At 55.2% G+C, this 23,297-nt stretch overlaps 1 protein-coding gene across 4 annotated transcripts; it reads right to left on the bottom strand.

The window, feature by feature from the left end:
• Positions 1-7,325: 7,325 nt before the first annotated feature.
• LOC100469285 (scavenger receptor cysteine-rich domain-containing protein SCART1) lies at positions 7,326-22,854 on the bottom strand. Of its 4 annotated transcripts, XM_034663543.1 has the most exons (14): positions 22,313-22,854; positions 20,118-20,435; positions 18,945-19,241; positions 17,761-18,069; positions 17,108-17,413; positions 16,650-16,967; positions 16,264-16,578; positions 10,557-10,871; positions 10,340-10,408; positions 9,950-10,264; positions 9,629-9,676; positions 8,979-9,113; positions 8,329-8,532; positions 7,327-7,855 (listed from the first exon to the last, which is right to left on the bottom strand). In XM_034663543.1, the coding sequence occupies exons 1-14, from the start codon at positions 22,377-22,379 to the stop codon at positions 7,785-7,787; spliced, it is 3,087 nt and encodes a 1,028-aa protein (XP_034519434.1). In that variant the 5' UTR covers positions 22,380-22,854; the 3' UTR covers positions 7,327-7,784. The 4 variants fall into 4 exon arrangements, with proteins under 4 accessions (XP_034519433.1, XP_034519435.1, XP_034519436.1 ...); XM_034663542.1 differs by having other exon boundaries at positions 7,326-8,532; XM_034663544.1 differs by lacking the exon at positions 22,313-22,854 and adding an exon at positions 21,224-22,238 and having other exon boundaries at positions 7,326-8,532.
• Positions 22,855-23,297: the final 443 nt, after the last annotated feature.

The raw sequence follows: 23,297 nt of genomic DNA, 5'->3' as shown, positions 1-23,297 counted from the left end.
CCTGTACCTGTCTGCGAGCACACACCCTGGGGCCGGGTGTGTGTGCTGGCCGTGCCACCCGGGCTTTGCCTGACCTGTGTGGCGCTATACACACGAGAAATGCCTCATCTGCAGAATCTCGGCCCGGGTCCTGCTCGGAGATCCTCTCGCATCCAGGAAGCGTGCCTTCGCCCTTGGGTGAGCCCTACACACTGACGGTAAAAGTGCCCCAAGGCCTTTCCTGACGCAGCTCTTCCTTAGCTGTGAGAATCTCCTGCCCACCCTGAGCTCTGGCTGAAAGGGTCACCAGCTGGATCTGTAATGTCTTACTGCCCCCACGACCGCACTCACCGTGGTGGTCTGTTCCCAGAGCCCCTTCCTCAGTGCACAGTCAGCCCATTCTTTAAGATTTGCCTACCACCGCCCCTGAAGGGTTCATCTTCCCCCGATAACAGCCCCTCACTCTGTCTCTTGCAGCTGCTTATCTGCCCCCGGTCTACTCTGAACTGTAAATTCACGTGGCAACTTGCCTCTTTGACTGCCTTTCAATTCCTGTCCTTGCTGTTCCTGCCTCACACTGGTGTTTCGTGGAGACCCCTCACCCCTCCAGAAGGTGTGGGAGCCATGACACGGTCTTTGGTGTCTCTGGGCCTTCCCTGCTGGGCCCTCAGGTGACTCTGGTCTCCAGTGTCTCAATGGGACTGTTTCAGGGTCCCGCAGTCCTAACTGCCCCATACTTTCCATGCAGCTTCTCCGCTCTGTGCGTTCTCCTTCACCAAGGTCGTGCGTCAAGGACCTCCATGTGGGTCATAACGGCCCCGCTCCGTCCTAGAACAGCCCTCCACCCACTTAACTCATCGGGAAAATGCCATAGTCCCTCATGGCCTTAAAGGCTCAGCTGGTCTTCTGGGTTTCACATAAAATGACCCCTTAGTTGCCAACACTCCCTCTGGTTGCAGGTGTACCTGTCTTCCTCACAAACCATTTAAATGGTCCTTACCCATAGTTGTGGGTTGAACTGTGTGCCCTGAAAAGATATGTTGAAGTCTTAATGCAGGAACTTTTGAACGTGGCTTTCGTTGGAGATAGGGTCACTGCAGATGTCAGCTAAGGTGAGGCCCTACTAAAGTAGGGTGGGCCCTATCCCCCTGACTGGGGTCCTTAGGAGAGACACAGTGACATGCACATGGAGAAGCCGTGTAAGGATGGAGACAGAGGTTGGAGCAAAGTGTCTACAAGCCAAGTATGCTAGGATTGCCAACAACACAGACACTGGACGAGGCACCCAGGGCCCTCCCCAGGGGCTCAGACACGGACGGCTGACCCACACGCCGATTTTGGTGTTGGGCCTCTGCACCTGGGTCATAATAAGTTTCTGTTGTTGTAAGCCCCCCACCGTGTGGCATTTTATGACGGCAACCCTAAGAAACAAATACACGTTTTGCATAGGTGGCCATCCTGAGCGTGAGCTGTGGCTTTGGGTCCGGCAGTCATTCAGATGTGGAGGGAAGGACAGCAGGGCAGACGGTACATTCAGTAGGGAGCACTGGGAATGGGTCCATAGCCCAGGATCCCCAAGGGGTATGAAAGGGGCCGGAGCCGATGTTCAGTGAGATGGGAGGGTCAAAGTCTGCAGCATGGGGTTGAGGGTTCCACAGTGGATCCTGGGGTAAGATTTGGGGCTATATGACAATTGTTTGGTGGAGTTTTCTCTGTACGTAAAACAGCACTAATGCAAATTCTGCCCAGGGCAGGCCCTCGGCCCCGTCTGTGCAAGTGAGAGGCATGTCCCCACACACCTGCCCTTCCGTTCCCAGGCTTGTCCAGAGTGCGGTGCATGTGGCCCAAGGTCGACCCTCTGCCCATCCTCCGACGCGGAGATGATTTCCCTGGCTCTACTGTTCCCCCATTAGTCGCACCAAAGTCTTCAGTGCTACAGTCCCTCTGGCTTCTCTGGACAGCTCCTGAGAAGCATTTCTCTTCTGTACCAAGGGGGCAACCACCCAATGGCACACCAGTGCTCCCGTCTCAGGCCGAGCTCACCGCAGCCAGTGGGGCACAGCCTGGAGGAGGTGGGAGGGCCGTGGACAGTGCCGCTGCAGCCGGCTGGCAGCCCCTCTATCTGGTGAGCCTCGCGGGTTTGCTTGCACCCACCAACCCGTGCGCCGCCTGCTCTCTCGTACGGTCTGTACGACCTGAAGCGGCACAAGCAAGGGCGTTATCCCTTCGAGGCCTTGTCAGGGCTGGGTCCTGGCAGCTGTCCTCACTTTCCGAACTATGTGTTCAATTCAGAATGCTCTCCGCGTAGACTGGCCCCATGCAAAGGCAGGAGGACCCAGACAACGCTTGGCTCAGGTGTTGTCTTAGTCTGTTTGGAGCCGCTGAAACTGAACGCCCCAGACTGGAGGCTGGAAGCCTAGACCAAGGCCCCGGCAGACCCGGTGACTGGTGAGAGCCCACTTCTGGCTCTCCTCCCTCTATCCTCTCAGGGAGGAAGGGATAGAGCACTCCCTGGAGTCTCTTACAAGGGCACCCATCCCATTCATGAGGGCTCCAGGATCATGACCTCGTCACCTTCCAAGCACTGCCACCTTGAGCACTCAGGTTTCAACATAGGAATTTCGGGGGACCCAAATTTTCAGACCATAGCAGATGTGGGAACCAATGATACCGCATGCACTAAGCAGGTAAGAGAGTCCCTCACTCATCACTTGTGGTCTCTGCGGGTGCAAGGCAGCCCCCAGCAAGCCTGAGACAGCAGGGAAGGAGCCTGGCTCAGGGTTACTGTGTTGGGCGGTGGGGTTGGGCGAGGGGCTTGTGGGGCTTCAGTCTCCCCCTGGCACCCAAGTGGGAGCCCCAGGTCTCTCATCAGCTTGTCCAGGTGTGGGGAGAGGGTCTCGAGAAAGACTCCTCTCTTACTCACAACACCTAGGGGACATGAGCTGAAACAAGATGTGGGCAAATTTGTCCTGCAGAGGCAGGAAATGGGCGCTGGGGCAGAGCTGGGGCGGCCGGCGGGAGCGCGGAAGGCATGAGCCAATAAAGAGCTGGTACACAAAGGCCAGATGTTTGGTTTTGGCTGCAAGCATTTAAGAAAATCAATTTCAAACCTACTTCAAATCACCACTCAGCTAATGAAAGAGACCTCCACGGTCACACGTGACAAAGAAACTTTACATAGACTGTATGTTGGCCTACAAACCAAGTCTGAATAAATTTTAGAAGATTGAAATCATAAAAAGTCTCTGACTACAGTGGAATGAAGTGGGAAATGAATAGCACCGGAAAGCTGGAATACAGTTTCCACAACTAATACAACAGGCTCAAAAACACCCAATGGGGCAGACACGTCCCACGGAGAGCTAGGAGAAACTCTGAGATGAATGGAAGTGAAAACACAACGTACCAAGACATGGACTGAAGCAAAAAAAAAAATGCCCTCATTAAGAAAGAAGAAGCATCTCCAAATAGTAATCTAAATTTACACCTTAGGAGACCAGAAAGAGAAGAAGAAACCAGATCTGAATGAGTGAAAGGGAGTCATGAAGAATAGAATGAGGGCAAGCAAATGTAGGGCAAAAATCAAGAGAGAGAATAATGAAGATAAATATTTTATTCTTTAAAAAGGTAAATAAAATTCACATTTAGCTAGATTGACCATGAAAACGATAGAAAAGACCCAAGTCACTAAAATCAGAAATGAAACTGGAAGCATTCCTACCAAAGTTGAGGAATCGAAGAAAATACAGTCAGCATCCAGACAGGACATAATTCAGATGAAATGGACAGATTTCCAGAAACACACAAACTACCCAAACTGACCCAAAATAAACAGAGAATCTGAGCAGACTTACAAAAAATAAAGAGAATGAGTCAGTAAACAAAAATCCCTGGACAAAGAAAAACCCAGCCCCAGATTCTCCACTTCACTCATAAAGGAAAAAACAAAATGTGATCGTCTTGACTGATGCAGAAAAAGCATTTGACAAAACCCAGCAGACCGTCAGGATGAAACACTCCACAAACCGGAAAGCAAAGGAACATTCCTCAACATGACAGAGGCCATATATGAAAAACCCACAGCGCGCACCAGGCTCCGTGATGGTGGACTGCAAGCTCCCCTCCCACTGGGAGGACAACGTGGCCACGTTCCCGCCACTCCCAGTCGATGGAGTCCACGGAGGAATGCCAGCTCTAGTCATAACAAGTAGGCAAGAGAAAAAAAACAAAAGGCATTCAGATGGGAAAAGAAGCAAAGTATCTGTATTCACAGAGACATGATCTTCTATGTAGAAAATCCTACAGAATCCTACAAAAAACTATTAAAACAAATAAATCCAGGAAAGTTGATCGCACAACATCAATACATAAAAATTAGTTGAATCTCTGCATACCACCAGTGAACAACCTAAAAGAAATTGAGAGAACAATTCCCTGGGGCACCTGGGTGGCTCAGTCTTTAGGCGTCTGCCTTCGGCTCAGGGCGTGATCCCAGGGACCTGGGATCGAGCCCCACATCAGGCTCCCTCCTCGGCGGGGAGCCTGCTTCTCCCTCTCCCACTCCCCCTGCTTGTGTTCCCTCTCTTGCTGTGTCTCTCTCTGTCAAATAAAATCTTTAAAAAAGAGAGAGAGAGAGAACAATTCCCTTCACAATGATAGAAATACGGACTTTCTGCTTCCCACCTGAGCCTGGCATTGGGGCCGTGCCCAGGCCCCCGAGGGCACTGGAACAGCAGAGACTCATTGCCTGCACAACAGGAGACCTCTGTCCACACAAGCCCAGAGCCCCAGCCGAAGTGGATGCCCCTGGGCATGCACACGGCTGAGCCACTCTGCGGTTCCTGGCACACCACGTGGGCCTTGGCCCAGTCCAGGTGGGCATTGCAGCCGGTGCCCCAGGTCAGGCCACACCTCACTTCCAGACGCTGGCACAGGGGCTACTCGGAGCCCACGAGCTGGCTTCCACATCTTCTAGGGGAGGGTGCTGAACTGAAACAGTCCATCAAGGACAGGGTAGACATTTTGCAGGCCTCTGGGCAAGTAACCCAACTGCCCCACCCTCCAGTCCCACAGGGAGGAAGGATGCAGGAGGACCAGGACCACTTGGCCTGGCATAGCCCTGAGGGGCCCTCAGGCCACCACTGGGAATCTGGGGCGGGGGGGGGACCTGCGGACTAGGAGGACCCTCTCATCACTCAGCATCTCCCAGCTCCTGGCCCCCACTCAGACTCTGACAGCAAAGGCTTATTTCCCAACTCATCAGGCCCCATGGAAGCACATGGGATGAGCACAGCACCCTCAGCTTTGCACTGGAGGACCTAGGGGCCCCACCCCAGGCTGGGACCCCCTGCCCTGCTGGAACGTGAATCACCTGGTCAGTCTTCAACCCTGGTGCCTAGTGACAGCGCGACCAGAGCACTCAGAGCCCTGTGGGAGGGCACCTGCATCAGGCCCCGCCAGCGGTGTCTGCCCCCCAGCAGACCCAGCTACTCCCAGACACGGCCTTCGGATCAAGAACACAGGAATGTTGTACATGGCAAACACGCACTCAAGGACTCTGTCTAGAGATTTCAAAAATTAGAAATCAAATAGTCACCTTCCTTCTCAATTTGTATCCTTAATTTAGATTTTCCTAAGTGTTTTCACTTTGATCGTGTCAATGACATTAAGGAATTAAAATATTAACAAAAATGAATGCCTAAGAACCATTTTCTGAGGAATCGCCACAGAGTAAGGGTCTCAGCTCTTCACGTGCACATAGACGGCTCACTTTGCCTGCAAAGGGCTGAGACACCCCATCTCTTTGGGGTCCACATGGTGTGGTCCCCTCATGTCATGGACCTCTTGGAGCCCAGAGCCTGTGGACAGCAGCACACTCACCTGGGGGGAAGGTCCAACAGGCCAAGAGGAGGGGCCAGAGCCTCACGGTCACCCGTCAGGGAGAGTGCCCCCCACCCACCTGCAGGAGATGGCCTGCAACTCAGCAGGAAGCAGTTTTGGAAGGAACGGGTGCCCCACCCCCCAGCAGGATCAGAGCCATCCTGTCACACCCACACAGCAGCAGCAGCATGTGGGGAGGCCCGGGCTGGGCCTTCTACACACCCAGGTGTGAGGCTCAGGGAGGCTTCAGTGCAAACATGCCTTCCTCTGCCCTGCACAAAAGGTGTGCTGAAAGACTAAGATCAACCCAAGCTCCAGTGTGTTGTGGACGGACGGCAATGTGATCAGAGCCCTTGAAGATATGCAAGACCATGGTCAGCCATCATGAAGGACGCACACACCTCTCTTTGTGAGGATGGGGTCTTTGAAAAGTCAAAAGTGCAACGGGTAGGAATAAATAAGCAACAAAGACATGTGCGAAGGAATAGCAGGCAGACATTGAACATGACAACACAGACAAGTCAACATGTTGGCTGCACAAAGGTTCGGGTGGGAAACACACGGGACACATGACCATGTACCTCGTAATCACGCTCATATTTACGCACCAGTGCAGAAAGTTCTCATGGATATAACCAAGGTGCTGAGGTATTCGTTTCTGAGTGTAGGACAAGAGTTTTCCATTCTCTTTCTTAGTTCCATGAGTTTTTAAATTTACAATAATAAACGTGTAATATTTTATAAACAGAATAAGGTCAATAACGATTGCTTTCCAAAAGATTTGTCAGACGGCCAGTTTCTGAGAGGGCAGCTCGGGTTTTCAGACCAGTATGGAGGAGGCGAGGGGAGTCTGGAGGGAGACGAGCATCTCCGGAGAGGGCAGGAGGACCCCGTCAGCAGGACTCCTGTGCTGCAGCTCCAGCACCCTCCCGAGCACAGCCCCTGCCAGCACAGAGCTGCACCCCCAGCTCGGGGCTCAGGGCACCAGGAACCTGCAGCTGCCTCAAGTGGGTCCCCCAATGCACTTATTCACAAGACGTCGAATCAATACCCTACGAATGGCTGGGGGCCACCGGGAAAGAGCTCAGCACACAGCCATGAAGGGGGCACAGTCCGGGGTGCCTGGGGCGTGCACAGGAGCTCTAGGCACTGGGGAAGGGCAGCCCAGATAGAGGAGCCCCGCACACTTCCTCTAAGTCCCAACCTGCTCTGGCTGCTGGGCTGACATCCTTCCTCTGCCAGCTCCATTCTCTCCCTCCTGACCCCAGGAGCGCACTCCTGCGGCACACCTTCCCCCACCCCCCAGGCCCCACGGATATCCAGTGTGAGGGTGGGGAGGGTGTGGTCGGGGGCGTGGTCAGGGAAGGCAGGGGTGAGGGGGTAGGGAGGGGGTGAGGAGGGTGTGGCCAGGGAAGAAGGGGGTGAGGGAGAAGGTGTGGTCAGGGCGGGTGTGAGGGGGGCGTGGGATGGGGAGGGAAGGGGGTGGGAAGGCTGTGGCCAGCGCGGGTGTGGTCACAAAGGGTTGGGTCCCTCTGTGAGTAGCGGGGCCTCTAGCACCGCGGGACACCTGGGCCGGTTCCAGCTCGCTCTGTGGATGTGAGGAGGGGCGTCCACGACCTGGTTGGTCAGGGGGCGTCCACCCCGATGCGCGCAGGAGAACCACATGGGCAAGAAGCTGTGGGTGCGGAACGTGGAAAACGCGCGCCCACATCGGACCAGGATGAAGAGGGGGAAGCTGGGAACAGAACCTGGGCTGGGGCAAGGGTTGCCTGAGGAATGTTTCTGAGATGAATTAATGCATGAATGAGTTCAGAGGGACTTTAATGACATCTCCTTTTGAAATGAGGACAATGAAAGCCCCCCAGGGCCTGGGCTCTCTCCCCTCTCTGGTCTCACTGATGTCCCCCACGGCCAGCTCACTGTCATCACGTCCTAGGGCATGCTGTGTCTTCCATCTCAGCCTGAGCTTTGGGGCCGAGGCTGCAAGGAGCCCCACCTGCATTTAAGGAGAGAGAGGCACATTGGGCCCCTTGGCCATCCCTCAGAGCCCCTCAACTTCTAGGCCCTGGTGTGTCCCTTGAGGCCAGAAGGTCAGGTAAGGACTAGAGAGGGTGAGCCAGGGTCACACCGCATCCCCTCCCACCCTGTCTGCTCAGGCCCCCTGCAGCCGACCAGGACAAGGTACTAGAAGGACCCCGAGGGCAGCCGTGGAAAGAAACCCAAAGAAAACTCCAGGACCCTTCCTAAACTCCCATCCACCCACAAGAAGATTCCTGTCTAAGGAGCAACTTTGAAGGGACGGCCGGATCTCCTGACGTGCAAGCCTGTGACGCAGGAGGGAGGGTCATGGACACACGGCAGATGGCTCTCAGGGTCTTTAAATGTAGGCACTGGCCAGAGAAGAGCCCCGGGCACAGGAGCAGTACAAGATGAAGAGGGCGACAGACGCCAAGGCACAGAGGTGCACACCAGCGGGGCTCAGGGGCGTCTCCTCCTCTTCCTCCTCCTCCCCCTCCTCCTCCAGGCCCAGCTCCGGCTCCCCAGCATCATCATAGTCCTCCTCCAGGGCCAGGTTCTGGGATGCTCTGGGCTCCTCGTCTTTGTCCCCCATGGGGACAGCTCCGATGTCCTCGTAAACACCTTCCGAGGGCAGACTCGCCAACATTCTGGAACCTGCAAAGGCCACACCAGAGCCCTCTAGAAGACACACTCCCACAGTCTGAGCCCACCCACTGCTGGCCCTGTGGGCCCCCCCTGCATGCACCCTGACTCCTGCTGCAACGTCCCCCACAAGGGGCCACACACCTCCCTGGACCCCCAGGGCTGCTTAGCCCCCCCCAGATGGCACGAGGAATCGGGACACCACTGGGGACTTGTTCTCATACCCAGGCCACCCCTCAGAAGCAGAGCAGGGCCCAGGGTCCCCTGACCCTGAAAACTCATGGGTCCAAGAGTGTCACTGAGAAGTCGCCATGCGGTGGGGGTCCAGGTGGGATGAGGCATGCAGAGCAGTTACCAGGACAGAAGGGGCTCGTGATGGGCTGGGGTCTCAGAGTGTGCGTCCCCAGCCTCCCCATCCCCAGAGCCTTGTGTTCACCTCCCCAGCCACACCCACCTACCCCTGCGGCTTCTGCCACGGTACCACTGTGCCCCCAGGACCAGGGAGACGATGACCAGAAGGGTGCCGAGGACAAGGCAAAACATCACGGGCAGGTTCCCAGCCTTGAGAGCAGATGGAGGGGCCAGAGGGGGGCCTGTGGGGACAGTGAGAGGCGGGGTCTCCCTTGTGTGGCTGTGTGCCTGGGGTATTGTGACCTTGGGTCTGGACCACCTGAGCCTCTCAGGGAGGGAAAGGCACCCAGAGGAGAGATGGGCCTTGAGTTCCTCCCTCAGAGATAGCCCCGAGGTCAAAGGGCAAGGGTCAGGAGGGAGGGGGCCAGGGGGAAGGCCACAGTATTCCCAGGTAAAACCCCCCACTTGGTAAAAGGCAGACCCCAGAGAAGTGGCTGGGCAGGGCCTGGGCCTGCTGTCCCTCCCCATGGCCCTCCACACAGGCTGGCATGGAGGATGCAAAGCCTTTTTCCTCAGAGGAGAGGGCGGTCCTGGTCCTCCTGACCTTGGCCCGACCTGCCTAAGGAGGGGCTGATGGGGGCCTTGGAACCCACAGGAGACTCTAGGGCACCCCTCTGTGCAGAGCCCATTGAGGGCCCCTCTGAGTTGGGGCCAGAAAGGAGGGCTTGAGGTGAGCCCTGAGGGAGAGCACTCCTACCCGATGTCCATGCCCGTGCTGGGGGCAAGGCCGTGGTCCCCCTGTCACCTGCAGGAGAAATAGGAGGGACCTGAGGGCAAAGGTGGGGAAGCATCCACAGCCCTGGGCAGCCACACCCTTACCCAGACCTTCAGGGAAGCGTCCCAGCCCCACTCAGCCTGAGCCCAGCATGTCGTGGGAGAGCCACAGAGGCAGCAAGCACAGGTACGGCCATAGGCCAGGTTCTGGGGGGATACTCTGAGGAACCATTCCGGCAACTCCCTCCCCAGCCCTCAGCAAACCCTCCCACCTCGCCTGTCCCACTGCCCCCCACCCACTCACGGGAGCAGTGCACTCCCGCATCCTCCTTGTGTCCACAGTCTCCAAGTCCCCATGGCTCTGCAGGACAGTTCCACAGGGACAGCTCACTGCCACGGCACCCCACCTCGTCCAGCCACACAGGCCCCGAGCCTGGCCCGAAGGCGGCCCCCGCAAGGGCCCCCACAGCCGGGCCACAGCCCAGCTGACGGCACACAACATCCGCATCGGCCAGGTCCCACGAATCGTCACACACGGTGCCCCAGGATCCAGCGTGCCAGAGCTCCACGCGGCCAGAGCAGCTGTCTTCGCCCCCACGCACACGCAGCATGCCCTCCTCTGGAAAAGGGGGCTGTGGTCACTGCAGGGCAAGACCAAGATGGAGAGTGGACAGGGAGATGGACAGAAGGCTACCTGGGCAGCTGTGGGTGGGTGAGCAGTTGAGGGTCTCCCCAGAATCCTGCGTCATTTTCTCTGACAATCCTATTGGATTAAATAGTCACCATCCCATTGTGAATGCCCTGCAAATCTTCAGAATAAAGTTTGTAGAACCCACATGACCCCCAGGCCCTGAGTCATGGATCAGTGGCAGCCCCTGTGGGTGACTTGTCAGAAACCACCAGCGTCCCACCTGCACAGGTGATCCAGACCTCCTCTCCAGGGGCACAGGAGCGTGGGTGCCATGGTGCCGAGGGGCACTGCCACAGCGTGGAGTTTCTCAGCCTGCGGCACTCGATGTTGTCCACCCAGGAGGTGCCAGAGCTGGAGTGGACGGGCCTGTTCTCTAGCCAGCCCTGCTCCCCACAGCCCAGCTGCTTGCAGATGATGGACAAGGAGATGTCCTTCAGGGCATTACTGCACACAGCACCCCACGTCCCATTGTAGAACACGTCCAGCCACCCAGCACAGTGGTGGATGCCACCTCGCAGCCTCAGATCCACTGACCCTGCAAGACAAGAGCAGTCAGGCCAAGGGAAATCTCCAAAGGAGGAGGGCAAAATGAGAGGGTCCCAGCACCTGGATCAATGCTGCCCTGGGGCATCTAACCCAGGGAGCCCCTGGCATGAACCTTAAATCAATCACACATCCCCATGGCAATCTCCTACCCCAGGGAGGCAGGTAGCAGTTAACCTAGGTGATCAGATTTAAACCCCAGCTGTAACATCTTAGCAGGTGTCAGCTAATTATCCAGAAATCCATCCTTGGAAATCATTCAAAATACAGAATAATCCGGATGCTAAATGACAAAAATATGCAGCCAAGAATACTTCATCCAGCAAGGCTGTCATTCAGAATACAGGGAAAGATAAAAAGCTTCCAGGACAAACAGAAACTAAAAGAATTTGTGACCACTAAACCAGCCCTGAAAGAAGTATTAAAGGGGATCCTTTAACCAAAGAGAGAGCCCAAAAGTAACAGAGACCAGAAAGGAACAGGGACAATATACAGAAACAGGGACTTAACAGGTAATACAATGGCCCTAAATTCATATCTTTTAATAGTTACTCTGAATGTAAATGGACTAAATGCCCCAGTCAAAAGACACAGGGTATCAGATTGCATAAAAAAGCAGAACCCATTGATATGCTGTCTGCAAGAGACCCATTTTAGACCTAAAGACACCTCCAGATTGAAAGTGAGGGAGTGGGGGGGGTAAACAGAAGGGGGGATGAAGCACGAGAGACTATGGACCCTGGGAAACAAACTGAGGGCTTCAGAGGGGAGGGGGGTGGGGGAATGGGATAGGCCGGTGATGGGTATTAAGGAGGGGACGTATTGCATGGTGCCCTGGGTGTTATACGCAAATAATGAATCATGGAACAATACATCAAAAACTAAGGATATACTGTATGGTGACTAATATAGCATAATAAAAAATTATTATAAAAAAAAGAAAATGAGGGAGTGGAAAACTTCTTATCATGCTAATGAACACCAAAAGAAAGCAAGGGTAACAATCCTTGTATCAGACAAATTAGATTTTAAACCAAAGACTGTAATAAGAGATGAGGAAGGACACTACATCATAATTAAAGGGTCTATCCAACAAAAAGATCTAACGATTGTAAATATTTATGCCCGTAATATGGGAGCAGCCAACTATATAAACCAGTAAATAACAAAATTAAAGAAACACATAGATAATAATACAATAGTAGCATGGGACTTCAACACGCTCTTCACTGCAGTGGGCAGATCATGAAAGCAGAAGATCAAAAAGGAAACAAGGGCTTTGAATGACACATTGGACCAGATGGACTTTACAGATACATTTAGAGCATTCCATCCTAAAGCAACACAATACACATTCTTCTTGAGTGCACGCGGAACATTCTCCAGAACAGATCACATCCTGGGTCACAAATCAGGCCTCAACTGGTACCAAAAGATTGGGATCATTCCCTGCAATGGTACATTAAAAGGACTGTTCACCACGACCAAGTGGGATTTATTCCTAGGCTGCAAGGGTGGCTCAACACCCACAAATCAATCAACGTGATACACCACATTAATAAAAGAAAGGAAGGACCATATGATCCTCTCAATAGATGCAGGAAAAGCATTTGACAAAATACAGCATCTTTTCTGATTAAAAAAAAAAAACAACTCTCCACAGTGTAGAGATGGAAGGAACATACCTCAATATCATAAAAGCCATATATGAAAAGCCCACAATGAATATCATTCTCAATGGGGAAAATGGAGAGCTCTTCCCCTAAGGTCAGGAACATGACAGGGATGCCCACTCTCACCACTGTTGTTCAACATGGCACTGGAAGTCCTAGCCTCTGCAGTCGGACAACAAAAAGATGGAAAAGTCATCCAAACCAGCAAAGAAGTCAAACTCTCACTCTTTGCAGATGACATGCTACTCTATATGGAAAACCCAAAAGACTCCAGCAAAAAATTCTTAGAACTCATACAGGAATTCAGCAAAGTGGCAGGATTAAAATCAATGCACAGAAGTCAGCTGCATTTCTACACTAACAATGAAGCAGCAGAAAGAGAAATCAAGGAATTGATCTCATTTACAGTTGTACCAGAAACCGTAAGATACCCGGGAATAAACCTGACCAAAGATGTAAAGGATCTGTAGTCTGAAAACCATAGAACACTCATGAAAGAAATTGAGGAAGACACAAAGAAATGGAAAACCATTCCATGCTCATGGATTAGAAGAACAAATATTGTTAAAATGTCTATGCTGCCCAAAGCAATCTGCAACTTCAATGCAATGCCTATCAAAACACCACCGACATTTTTCACAGAGCTGGAACGAACAATCCTAAAATTTGTATGGAACCAGAAAAGACCTCAAATAGCCAAAGGAATGTTGAAAAAGAAAACCAAAGCTGGTGGCATCACAATTCCGGACTTCCAGCTGTATTACAAAGCTGTGATCACCAAGACAGCATGGTACTGGCACAAAAACAGACACATAGACCAATGGAACAGAATAGGGAACCCAGACATGGACCCTCAACTCTATGGTCAAACTAATCTTTGACAAAGCAGGAAAGAATATCCAATGGAAAAAAAGACAGTCTCTTCAATAGATGGTGCTGGGAAAATTGGCAGCCATATGCAGAAGAATGAAACTGGACCACTCTGTTACACCATACACAGAGATAAACTCTAAATGGATGAAAGACCTCGATGTGAGACAGGAATCCAACAAAATCCTAGAGGAGAACACAGGCAGCAACCTCTGTGTCCTCGGCCAAGCAACTTCTTGCAAGACATGTCTCTAAGGGGAAAGAAAGACAAAAGTGAACTATTGGGACTTCATCAAAATAAAAAGCTTCTGCATGGCAAAGGAAACAGTCAACAAAACCAAAGACGGCCAACAGAATGGGAGAAGATATTTGCAAATGACATATCAGATAAAGGGCTAGTATACAAAATCTATAAAAACCTTACCAAACTCAACACCCAAAGAACAAATAATCAAGTCAATAAATGGACAGAAGACGTAAACAGACATTTCTCCAAAGAAGACATCCAAATGGCCAACAGGCACATAAAAATGTGCTCAACATCCATCGACATCAGGGAAATATAAATCAAAACCACAATGAGATACACCTCACACCAGTCAGAAGGGTGAAAATTAACAAGTCAGGAAACAACAGATGTTGGCAAGGATGTGGAGAAAGGGGATCCCTCTTACACTGTTGGTGGGAATGCAAGTTGGTACGGCCACTCTGGAAAACAGTGTGGAGGTTCCTCAAGATGTCAAAAATAGAGCTACACCATGATCCAGCAATTGTATTATTAGGTACGTACCCCAAAGATACAAATGTAGTGATCCAAAGGGGCACCTGCACCCCAATGTTCATAGCAACAATGTCCACAATAACCAAACTATGGAAAGAGTCCAGATGTCCATCGACAGCTGAATGGATAAAGAACATGTGGTACATATATACAATGGAATATTACTCGGCCACCAAAAAGAATGAAATCTTACCATTTGCAACAACATAGATGGAATTGAAGGGTATTATGCTGAGCAAAGTAAGTCAACCAGAGAAAGACAATTATCATATGATCTCACTCATGTGTGGAACTTAAAAAACAAAACAGATGAACATAGGGGAAGGGAAGGAAAAAATAAAACAAGACAAAATCAGAGAGGGAGACAAACCATAAGAGACTCTTAGTCATAGGAAACAAATTGAGGGTTGCTGGAGGGGAGGTGGGTGAGGGGATGGGGTAACTGGGTGATGGGCATTAAGGAAGGCACGGGATGGAATGAGCCCTGGGTATTTATATAAGACTGATGAATCACTGAACTCTACCTCTGAAACTAAAATACATTCTATGTTAATTGAATTTAAATTTAAAAAAATAAAATACAGAATAATTCTCGTACACAAGATGATCAATGTAGCAGTGATTATAAGAGCTTAAAAATTAAAAAACAGGAATGAGCTCAGTTTCATGTTCAGAGACAGCATCGGCCCTGGCTGGTCATGGCCCAAGTACCGTCACATTACCCTCAAGCAGGGCAACTCCAACAACACTGGGATGGAGTAAGTAAACTACAATATCACCACTAATAAAGTATTAGACAACCCTTTAAAGCTATGTTATGAGAGTCCGTGATACACCAAAAATACCTCTGCAGGATGTGAATGGCATGTGACGGGGTCATAACAAATTAAAATTTATATAAGCTTTAAAAAAACACTTGAAGGAAGATATCCATGATAGATTACCAAAGTGGTCACAAAGATCTCTGGCTGTACCCACACCCCTTGAAATGAGTCTGTTTCTCACCCCTTGAATCTGGGCTGGCCTTGGGACTTCAGCCAACTGACCAAATGGGGTAAGAGTGACCCACTCCCGTCCCAGGCCTGGGTGTTACACGTGCACCTGGCCTGCTTCTGCTCTCGATTTGGAACACTGCTTCCATGTTGAATCATAACAGAAACAGATCGTCCCCCACCCCTGCCAGCAGCCAGTCCCCAGCAGCAGAGTCCTATCAGTCAGCAAGTGACCAGCTGCCTGAGGGAGCCCGTGGGACGGAAGAAGGAAGGAAACCTGGCCAAGTTGAAATGCACATCCAGCAACTTCAGACCAGTGTTGACACACGAGCAAATCAGGGATGCATACAAAACGTAGAGACACTCCCCCAGAATACAGGAGAAGAGAGCAGAGCCCCCTCAAAAAAAAATAATGAAGAAAAAGGACAGGGAAGACCTAAAATAATGAGCCAAAGTGTCACTTGGAGAGACACACAAGGACTGAAACACAGCGACTACCTGAGACATCGCTGAGGAACTTCCTAAGGACTGAAATCAACAAGAAGCAAGCAGTGAACGCTCGACTCCGGCCTGGAGGGCAGCCCCGGGCAGACTCCTCACAGGCTCACCCCCCCCCCCCCCAAAAAAACAACCCTTCCCCCGGCNGATCACACCCACTCGAGCCAATCTTAAGAGCCTCCCCTATGCGTAAGCTTTCCTACAGCACCTTTAAAGCGCTCCGGAAAAGTCCTCCAGCGCACTGAAACAAGGGTCAAGTAGTTTGACACACAGGAGCCTCCCACACAAATGTGAGCTGAGCCTGTGAGCAGGGGTGACAGACCCTGGCAGCCCTGGTCCGGGACGCCTGCAACTCTGAGCAGACCCCCCGCCCGGCAGCTTAAAGATGCTCCCGCACGTAGTGTCAGGGCAGCAAGAGAACACTGTCCCATACATCGTGGAGCTCTCCGCGCGCGGAAGAGACGTTAGTGGGAACCGGGGAAGGCAAGTGTGCCAGACGTTAGGCACTAGGACAGTGCGACCATTTGATACCCAGCTGCCCCATGAAGACCCCCAACTAACAGGACCGACCTGAGCAGACCACGCCGGCGTCCTCCTTGTGCCCGCAGTCCTGCTGGCCCCAGCCCCCCGACGGGCACTGCCACAGCTCAGACTCGTGGCCGCTGCAGCCCAGCTGGTCCATCCAGATGCGCCCGGACCCCGCCCCGAAGGGCGCAGCCCCCAGGGCGCGGAGGGCTTGGCCGCAGCCCAGCTGCCGGCAGACCACGTGGGCGTCCCGCAGGTCCCAGCCGTCGTCACACACGGTGCCCCACACGCCCCGGTGCAGCACCTCCACGCGCCCGGCACAGCGGTGGGGCCCCGCGGCCAGCCGCACCCGCCGGCTCCCTGCGGAGACAAGCGGAGTCAGGGCGGAGGGCCTGCGGGCCGATGGGCGGGCGGCCCGGGCACTCACTCACCAGAGCACACGACGCCCGCATCCCGCGAGGCCCCCGCGGGTACCAGCGGGGATGCGGACACGTTGCACTGGGTCAGCCGGGTCTCGGTGCCCTGACAGCGCGCGCGGCTCAGCCCCACCGGGACCGCCCCGCGCCTGGGTGCAGGTGCGTCGTAGGCCCGTTCAGCCGGTCCGCAGCCCAGCTGCCTGCACACCACGCGGGCGGCGCGCAGGTCCCACGCGTCATCCAGGACGCGGCCCCACACCCCGTCCAGGGAGACCTCCACGCGGCCATCACAGCGGCTCTGTCCGTCCCTCAGCCGCAGGGCGTGGAGGAGACCTGGGGAGGGCGCACGTACAGATGAATGGATGGGGGGGCGGGGACGGACTCTCCACCGGCAAAGAGGAGAGGACCACCACCTCCCAGCAGAGCCCCGTCCACTCCCAGCCTCCCTCTGCCCGGCGCTCTTGCGGACCCACCTGAGCAGACCACGGCAGCCACGTTTCCCAAGGCACAGGCCCCGGCACCCAGGGTGCTTACTGGGCAATTCCACAGATAGGGTTCTGTCCCCACACAGTGAAATACGTCAGGCCAGATGGAAGTGTCCCCATCCCCAAAGTGGCCTCCCTGGGGTGTGGCCTCCACGCTGCCACAGTTGAGCTGGTGGCAGAGGACGGTGGCATCTGCTAAGTCCCAGTGGGCAGCACAGAGGGGCGCCCAGGCCCCCTGCACCTGGAGCTCCACGCGCCCCTCACAGCTGCTGCTGCCATTAACCAGCCGGAACTCTGAAGAAGGGAGTGGGTGTCAGCGTCCCCCTCACCCACAGACCAGTTTCTTTCCTTTGCACCCAGTGGTGGCCAGAGCCATGCCCTCGCCTCACTAGCTCCCTCCCCACCTCAGCACCCAGATCATGCCTCCCTGCAGATGTGCCCACAGAAAACGGTGTAGCCACTGCGGGGGCACGATCCTCTCCCCCCTTCCCTCAACCCACAGAAGCAACACTTCCTCAACCAGGAACACGCACGCCCTCCCGGCCAGAGGCACGTTTATGAACCGAGCGTAGAGCCCTCAGAGGGAGTCCCCAAGGGAGGCTGGCCGGCGAGGCTACCTGAGGCTACCCTCCCGGCCTCACCTGAGCACCTGAGCCCGGCATCCTGGCGGTGCCGACACTGGTGCCCAGGCCCCCGAGGGCAGTGGAACAGCAGGGATTCATTGCCTGCACAACGGAAGGCCTCTGTCCACACAGGCCCAGAGCCCTGGCCGAAGAGGGCGCCCCCAGGAGTGGACACAGCCGAGCCGCACTGCAGCTCCCGGCACACCACATGGGCCGTTGCCTGGTCCAGGTCAGCGTCACAGACGGTGCCCCAGGTCAGGCCACGCCTCACTTCCAGACGCCCGGCACAGGGGTGCTCACCGCCCTCCAACCGGGCTTCCATGTGTCCTGGGGGAGGACACAAACTCTCAGTCAGGGATAAGTGTTCTCAGGGGAACAGTTCGGCCACCTCCCTGGACCACAGGAGGCTCCAGCCAGGGTAGACCATTTGTGACCAGGCAGTGAGTCTGCAAGCCCTGGGCAGAAAGTGATAGCCAGAGGCCCATACCCCCTCCACCTAGAACAGAGCACGTCCCATTCTAGGTCACGTCCCTGGTCACGTCCCCGAGATCAGGGGTCAGAGTCACTTCCTCCAGCTGCCCACATGTTGTCACACAGCCTCTGCCTGCCCAGGGCAGTGGCATCAAGGCCCTGTACAGTCTTGGAGGCGAGGTCAAGGCACCTCTCCAGCCACAGAGCACTCCTTCCTGGGGGCACCAAGGAAGGTGGCCCACCCACCTCACTTCAGCCTTTCCTAATTCCCAGAACACAGGCAGGATCTATGAGGGCCAACTCACTTGCCCACTTGAGACAGGACCAGGAGGGGGCAACCACCAGCCCCTGACTCATGTTGGACTCGCCACAATCACCAGCACAGATGCTGCAGGACAGCCAGGTCCCCAGCCAGCCTGGGGGTTCTGAGCCAGGACCCCTCTGCTGGGACGTACACACAGGTGACTCGGTGAGACATCTGGTGAGCCATCCACGAGAGTTTCCTGTGCCCTCACCTCCGGGCCTCTTTTCCAAGCAACTCCGAGCTTGTCCCTGTGCAGAGCTTCCCCTCTGCCTGCCCGCACCTGGCCAGCCCACCCCTAATCCCTCTGAGACAGCAAGCTGCCCGACTGTCAAGGGGAGATGGGGCTGTGAAGACGCCTCCCCACGGGTCTGCGCCCCGAGACGCAGGCGAACGGGATCCCAGAGCCTGGCGGCGTCCCGGGCCTCACCTGAGCAGACTACCTCCGCGTCCTGCTGGAAGTCGCAGCCGCTCCGGAGGTTGTTGTTCAGTCTGCAGTTCCGGATGGTCGGCTCGGTGCCCTTGCATGTCATGTACTTCCTGACGACACCCACGTCTCGGCGGGGGGCCTGAAGCACAGGCCCACACCCCAGCTCCCGGCAGAACACCGTGGCCTCCTCCTCATGCAGGCCGCAGAGGCGATCCACCCCGTTCACATTCCTGATCTCAGGAAGTCCAGAGCAGGGGCTGCGGCCCTTCACCAGCCGAATCTCCCGAAAAGTGCCATCTGAGAAGCACAGGCCCACATGACGGACGGTGGGGACTGTGCTGGCCACGTGGCCACTCGGAGCCTATGGCCTGCCTCGATGACCAGATTCCGTGTGGGCGTGGCAGTGCCTACCTGGGCCTGGGGTACAGCCTGAGATCAACCCTGCTCCTTCCGGAGGGTCAGCACTGGGCTGAGTGGGGCCCCTTCTGACAGCAGGCAGTCACGAAGGGCCCCTCACTCAGCAGGCCCCCCACTCAGAGGGGCCTGTGCCTGGCTTAATACCCAGCTGTCATTGTCTTGAAAACCTTGGTGAACAAGGGTCCCTGCATTTCCCTTTGTACTGGGCCCCAGAAACCATGAAGTGGGTCAGCTTCACAGACAGGATACAGGGGGGCCTCACAAGTTCTCGGTCACCTAAGTGCCCAGAGACAGCAGAAGACCTCAAGACAGACCTCACAGGAAAAGCTCTTGCCTCCTCGTCAGTTTTGAAATCACGTTTAGATACCGAACGTTAACACTGACAGGCGCCCTCGGTGTCTAGGAGACAGGGTACTCCCCAAGTCCCCGCCCGTCTGTCTCCTGCTTCTCCACGCTCCGACATTGTTGCTTTACCTCTTCATTGACCCTGTTTCCCCCGGGAGAGCACAGACCCCACGCGGCAGGATTTCTGTCTCGTTTATTCACAGCTGTATCCCCAGCACCTAGAACAGTGCCTTGCAAATAAGCATTTGCGGAATGGAAAGCAAAGGACCCCCGACAGAAGGAGTGAAGGGATCGTGAGAGACTGGAAGGCTTCACAGGTGGGGCTGTCCAGGCCCAGGGAGGAGCCCCGGCCAGAGAGTGCCCAGACCCTCCCCCCTCCCCTCCCAAGCCCCTCCCCCCCCGTGGACTTACTTGCACACAGAGCAACTACTACCCACTCGTGAGGGCACTCGCTCCGCGTCCAAGCCCCGAGGCTGCACTCCCAGAAGGACGGCTCGTCGCCCCTGCAGGACACATTGTGGAGCCAGGGCCGCACCATCTCCCCCGGCAACGGGACGTACTTGGGGGCACCCACGGCATGTCCACAGCCCAGCTGCCTGCAGACCACAGATGCTTCTGCCAACGTCCACTCCTGGTTGCACACGTGTCCCCACTGCTCCTTGTGCCGGACCAGCACCACCCCGTCGCACGGGCTGTGTCTGTACCCCAGCCTCAGGTCACGCGGTCCGCCTACAGAGGACAGGCCAGCCTCAGAGGGGACCAGAACCGTCTTCGTGGGGCGGAGGGAGAGCTGGCGCCAGCTGGGAGGTATGAAGACACCTGTGTTTGCCCCGGGGCCACTTCCAAGGTCTTGCTGCAAGGCCTCAGTGCAAAGTCGGGGCCCCCACCACCCCAGTACATGCAGTCCAGAAAGATGACAGGGTCACAAAGAGACCCACCCACCGCCCCCATGCGGCCCTGCGTCCTCGCCTCCACAGTGCCCCTCTCCCCCAACCCAAGGCCTCCGGGGGCCCCTACGATGGGGTGACCCCCCCCAGGCGAGGAAGTCCCCTTGTCCTCTGCTGCCTGGAACTGGGGTGGCTCTTCCCACCACCTGACCACACCTCCCAATCATTATTTCCCCACTTTCATTGAGGCCCTGTGGCCCACCACACGCACCCCACTACTCTCCATTCCCTACTCACCCGTACCCCACCCACCTGGCCGGCTACCTACCCTTCCAGTTCCACTCTCCAAGACGGCCTCCTAGGGTTTCAGGTCTCGGCAGCTCCCTGGACCCGGACCAAATGGACCACCCCACCAGGACCAGGATGCATTTCCCAAACAACGCCCCTTCTAGGCCTCTGCACCCTGGTTTTTCCTGCACAGCCCCTCCCCATCACCCCATCACAGCCCCTTGATCCCCCATCCTCACCCCCTCCTGGGCTGGCCCTGGAGAAACACAATGGCAGCCAAGGAGAGGTCTATGTCCCAGCTGGGTCACCCCAGACCACATCCAGGGCCCATCCTGGACTCACAGAGGGAGGAGACAGAGGCACACTCCAGCACACAGATCCAGGGGAAGGCATGTCCCTCTCACCGACCCCTGAGGGTCTTCATTCATCACCGGTCCATCTCTGGTCCAGCCCCCAGAGCCTCCCCATCCCCTGCCAACCAGCACACGGGTGTCTGCATCTTTAACACAAAACGGGATCCCCTCCAGCTTTCCCGCACCACCTCAGCCAAAGGCATCACTGCTCACAGATTCCTGCCACCACCGCCTGGGGCGCCCCTACGGTCCAGCTCTGAGGCCCCCTGGGCTGAGCCCTGGGTCAGCCCGCCCAATGAATACTCTTCCTCAGTTTCCAGGGCAGTGGACACTGATACCCTCTCCTGTCTCCTGCCCAGCTCACACACATGCACACACTCACACATACACATGCATGCTCGCACACACTCTCTGACACTATCACCCACCCACCCAGTCAGAGCTCTTTGCTACCGTATGCAGTCCCCCCAGGGGCTTGCTCTCTCACTACCAGCTTTCCGTGCTGTTGCGTCAGGCAGAACCCCCTCTCTACAGCTTCCTGCCCATGATTCTGCCTCGTGGCTTCTGGACCCAGCAGCACCCCACATCCTTGTGCCCCCCAGCTTGCTATTGCGACTCCCTGGAACTGTGTCTCTCTTCCATGTCCCAGCCTGAGCTGAATGGTCACCCTCACTGCCAAGTAGGCTAGCTTTCCCACTCCCCCATCAGCCCCCCAGCCCCAGGGAAAAGGGATGGAGCAGCCCCTCTGCAGGACCCATCAGCACCTCCTGTCCATGGGGGTCCCTGGGACCAGACGCTAGCCATGTCCCTTCCTTCCATCCGAGCCCTGACTCAGCCCTGCACCCCAGGTTCACCCTGGAGTTAGATCTGCTCCGTCTTTGCTAGAACAAGAGTCTCCAGGGGTAGACACTTTGGAGCCCACATGCCCTCCTGCCCCAGGATGACCCATCCACTTCCAGGCTGAACCAGAGCCAGACTGACAGCAGGTCACAGCAGAAGATGCCACACCCCAGGGTCTCTAGCTCTACTGAGCCACTGCCTCCAGAGGCTTCCATGGATGAGGGAAGGAGAAACTTACCAGTGGGGAATGCCCTGACAGTGAGGAGAAGGGTCCCCAGTCCCAAGGCCCAGAGAACTGTCTTCATGGCCCTGTGACCCCCGGGGCTCAGCCAGCTCCAGCCACTCAACTGGGGCAATGCAGAGACCACAGTCCAGAGTCAAATATACAGAAGTAGGAGCCACCAATGCCCTCCAGGAACCAACGGGGACAGCGAGGGCCTTTCCAGAACGTATCAGGGTTCTGTCTCTCCGTCTCTGAGCAGAGCAACAAATGGCCTTGGCAGCCCTGAGCACTGCCAGATATGAGCGAGGGGCCCAGGCTGTGGGTTTCCTCCCACACTGATAACTGCTGACAGGGTAGCTTTACTCAGACCCCACAGTCAGACAGGTGGTCCAATCTGCCCACAGCCACAGCAGCAGCGAAGCCCTGTGTGTCTCTGCCCACCGCCCAGGCCCAGTGGCCTTGGCTCCCCAGCAGACAGCGACACAGCAACACCAGACTTCTGGCACAGGCAGGGACTGAGTGGGAGCCCCACAGCAGCAGGAGAATGAGACAGGCCAGGATAGCCTTGCAAGACCCCTAAAAGCCGCACTGTCATTGGACCTAACGCCACAAAAGGACAGACCTGTACTCTGAACCCTAACAGGTTGGCTACCTGCTGACGTGGAAGGGTGTCCTCACATCACAGTGCGGAATACAAGTGAAGGTCACCCATCATGTGAAAATTCGGGAAAACAACAATTCGATGATAATACAAACAAGGCAAAGGTGATCTCAGAACTACCTGCCAAGTTTTAAGGCGGTCATCATAAAAATGCTTCCACAATAAACTGCAAGCTCTTTTGAAACAAATGGGAAAAAAACAGAAAATCTCAGCAAAGAAACAGAAGTTATAAAAATGAACTACTGGTGAGGATGTGGAAAAATTGGAACATTCACGGGATTGGAAAATGGTGCAGCCACTCTGGAAAACAGTTTGGCAGTTATTCATAATGTTAACCCA

The sequence above is a fragment of the Ailuropoda melanoleuca genome, chromosome 6 (assembly GCF_002007445.2).
Source record: "Ailuropoda melanoleuca isolate Jingjing chromosome 6, ASM200744v2, whole genome shotgun sequence".
Lineage (NCBI taxonomy): Eukaryota > Metazoa > Chordata > Mammalia > Carnivora > Ursidae > Ailuropoda > Ailuropoda melanoleuca.
The sequence above is the reverse complement of the archived record's forward strand: the minus strand, read 5'-3'. Positions and strand labels throughout refer to the sequence as shown.

Bases quoted from the DNA above. Each gene is read 5' to 3' on its own strand.
- LOC100469285 (XM_034663542.1), bottom strand. From the start codon at position 22,379: ATGAAGACAGTTCTCTGGGCCTTGGGACTGGGGACCCTTCTCCTCACT. The intron at 16,579-16,649 runs GTGAGTGAGTGC...TTGTCTCCGCAG, and splicing joins TGCGGGCGTCGTGTGCTCTG to GGAGCCGGCGGGTGCGGCTG. The intron at 9,114-9,628 runs GTAGGAGTGCTC...CTGTCCCCACAG, and splicing joins AGCACGGGCATGGACATCGG to GCCCCCCTCTGGCCCCTCCA.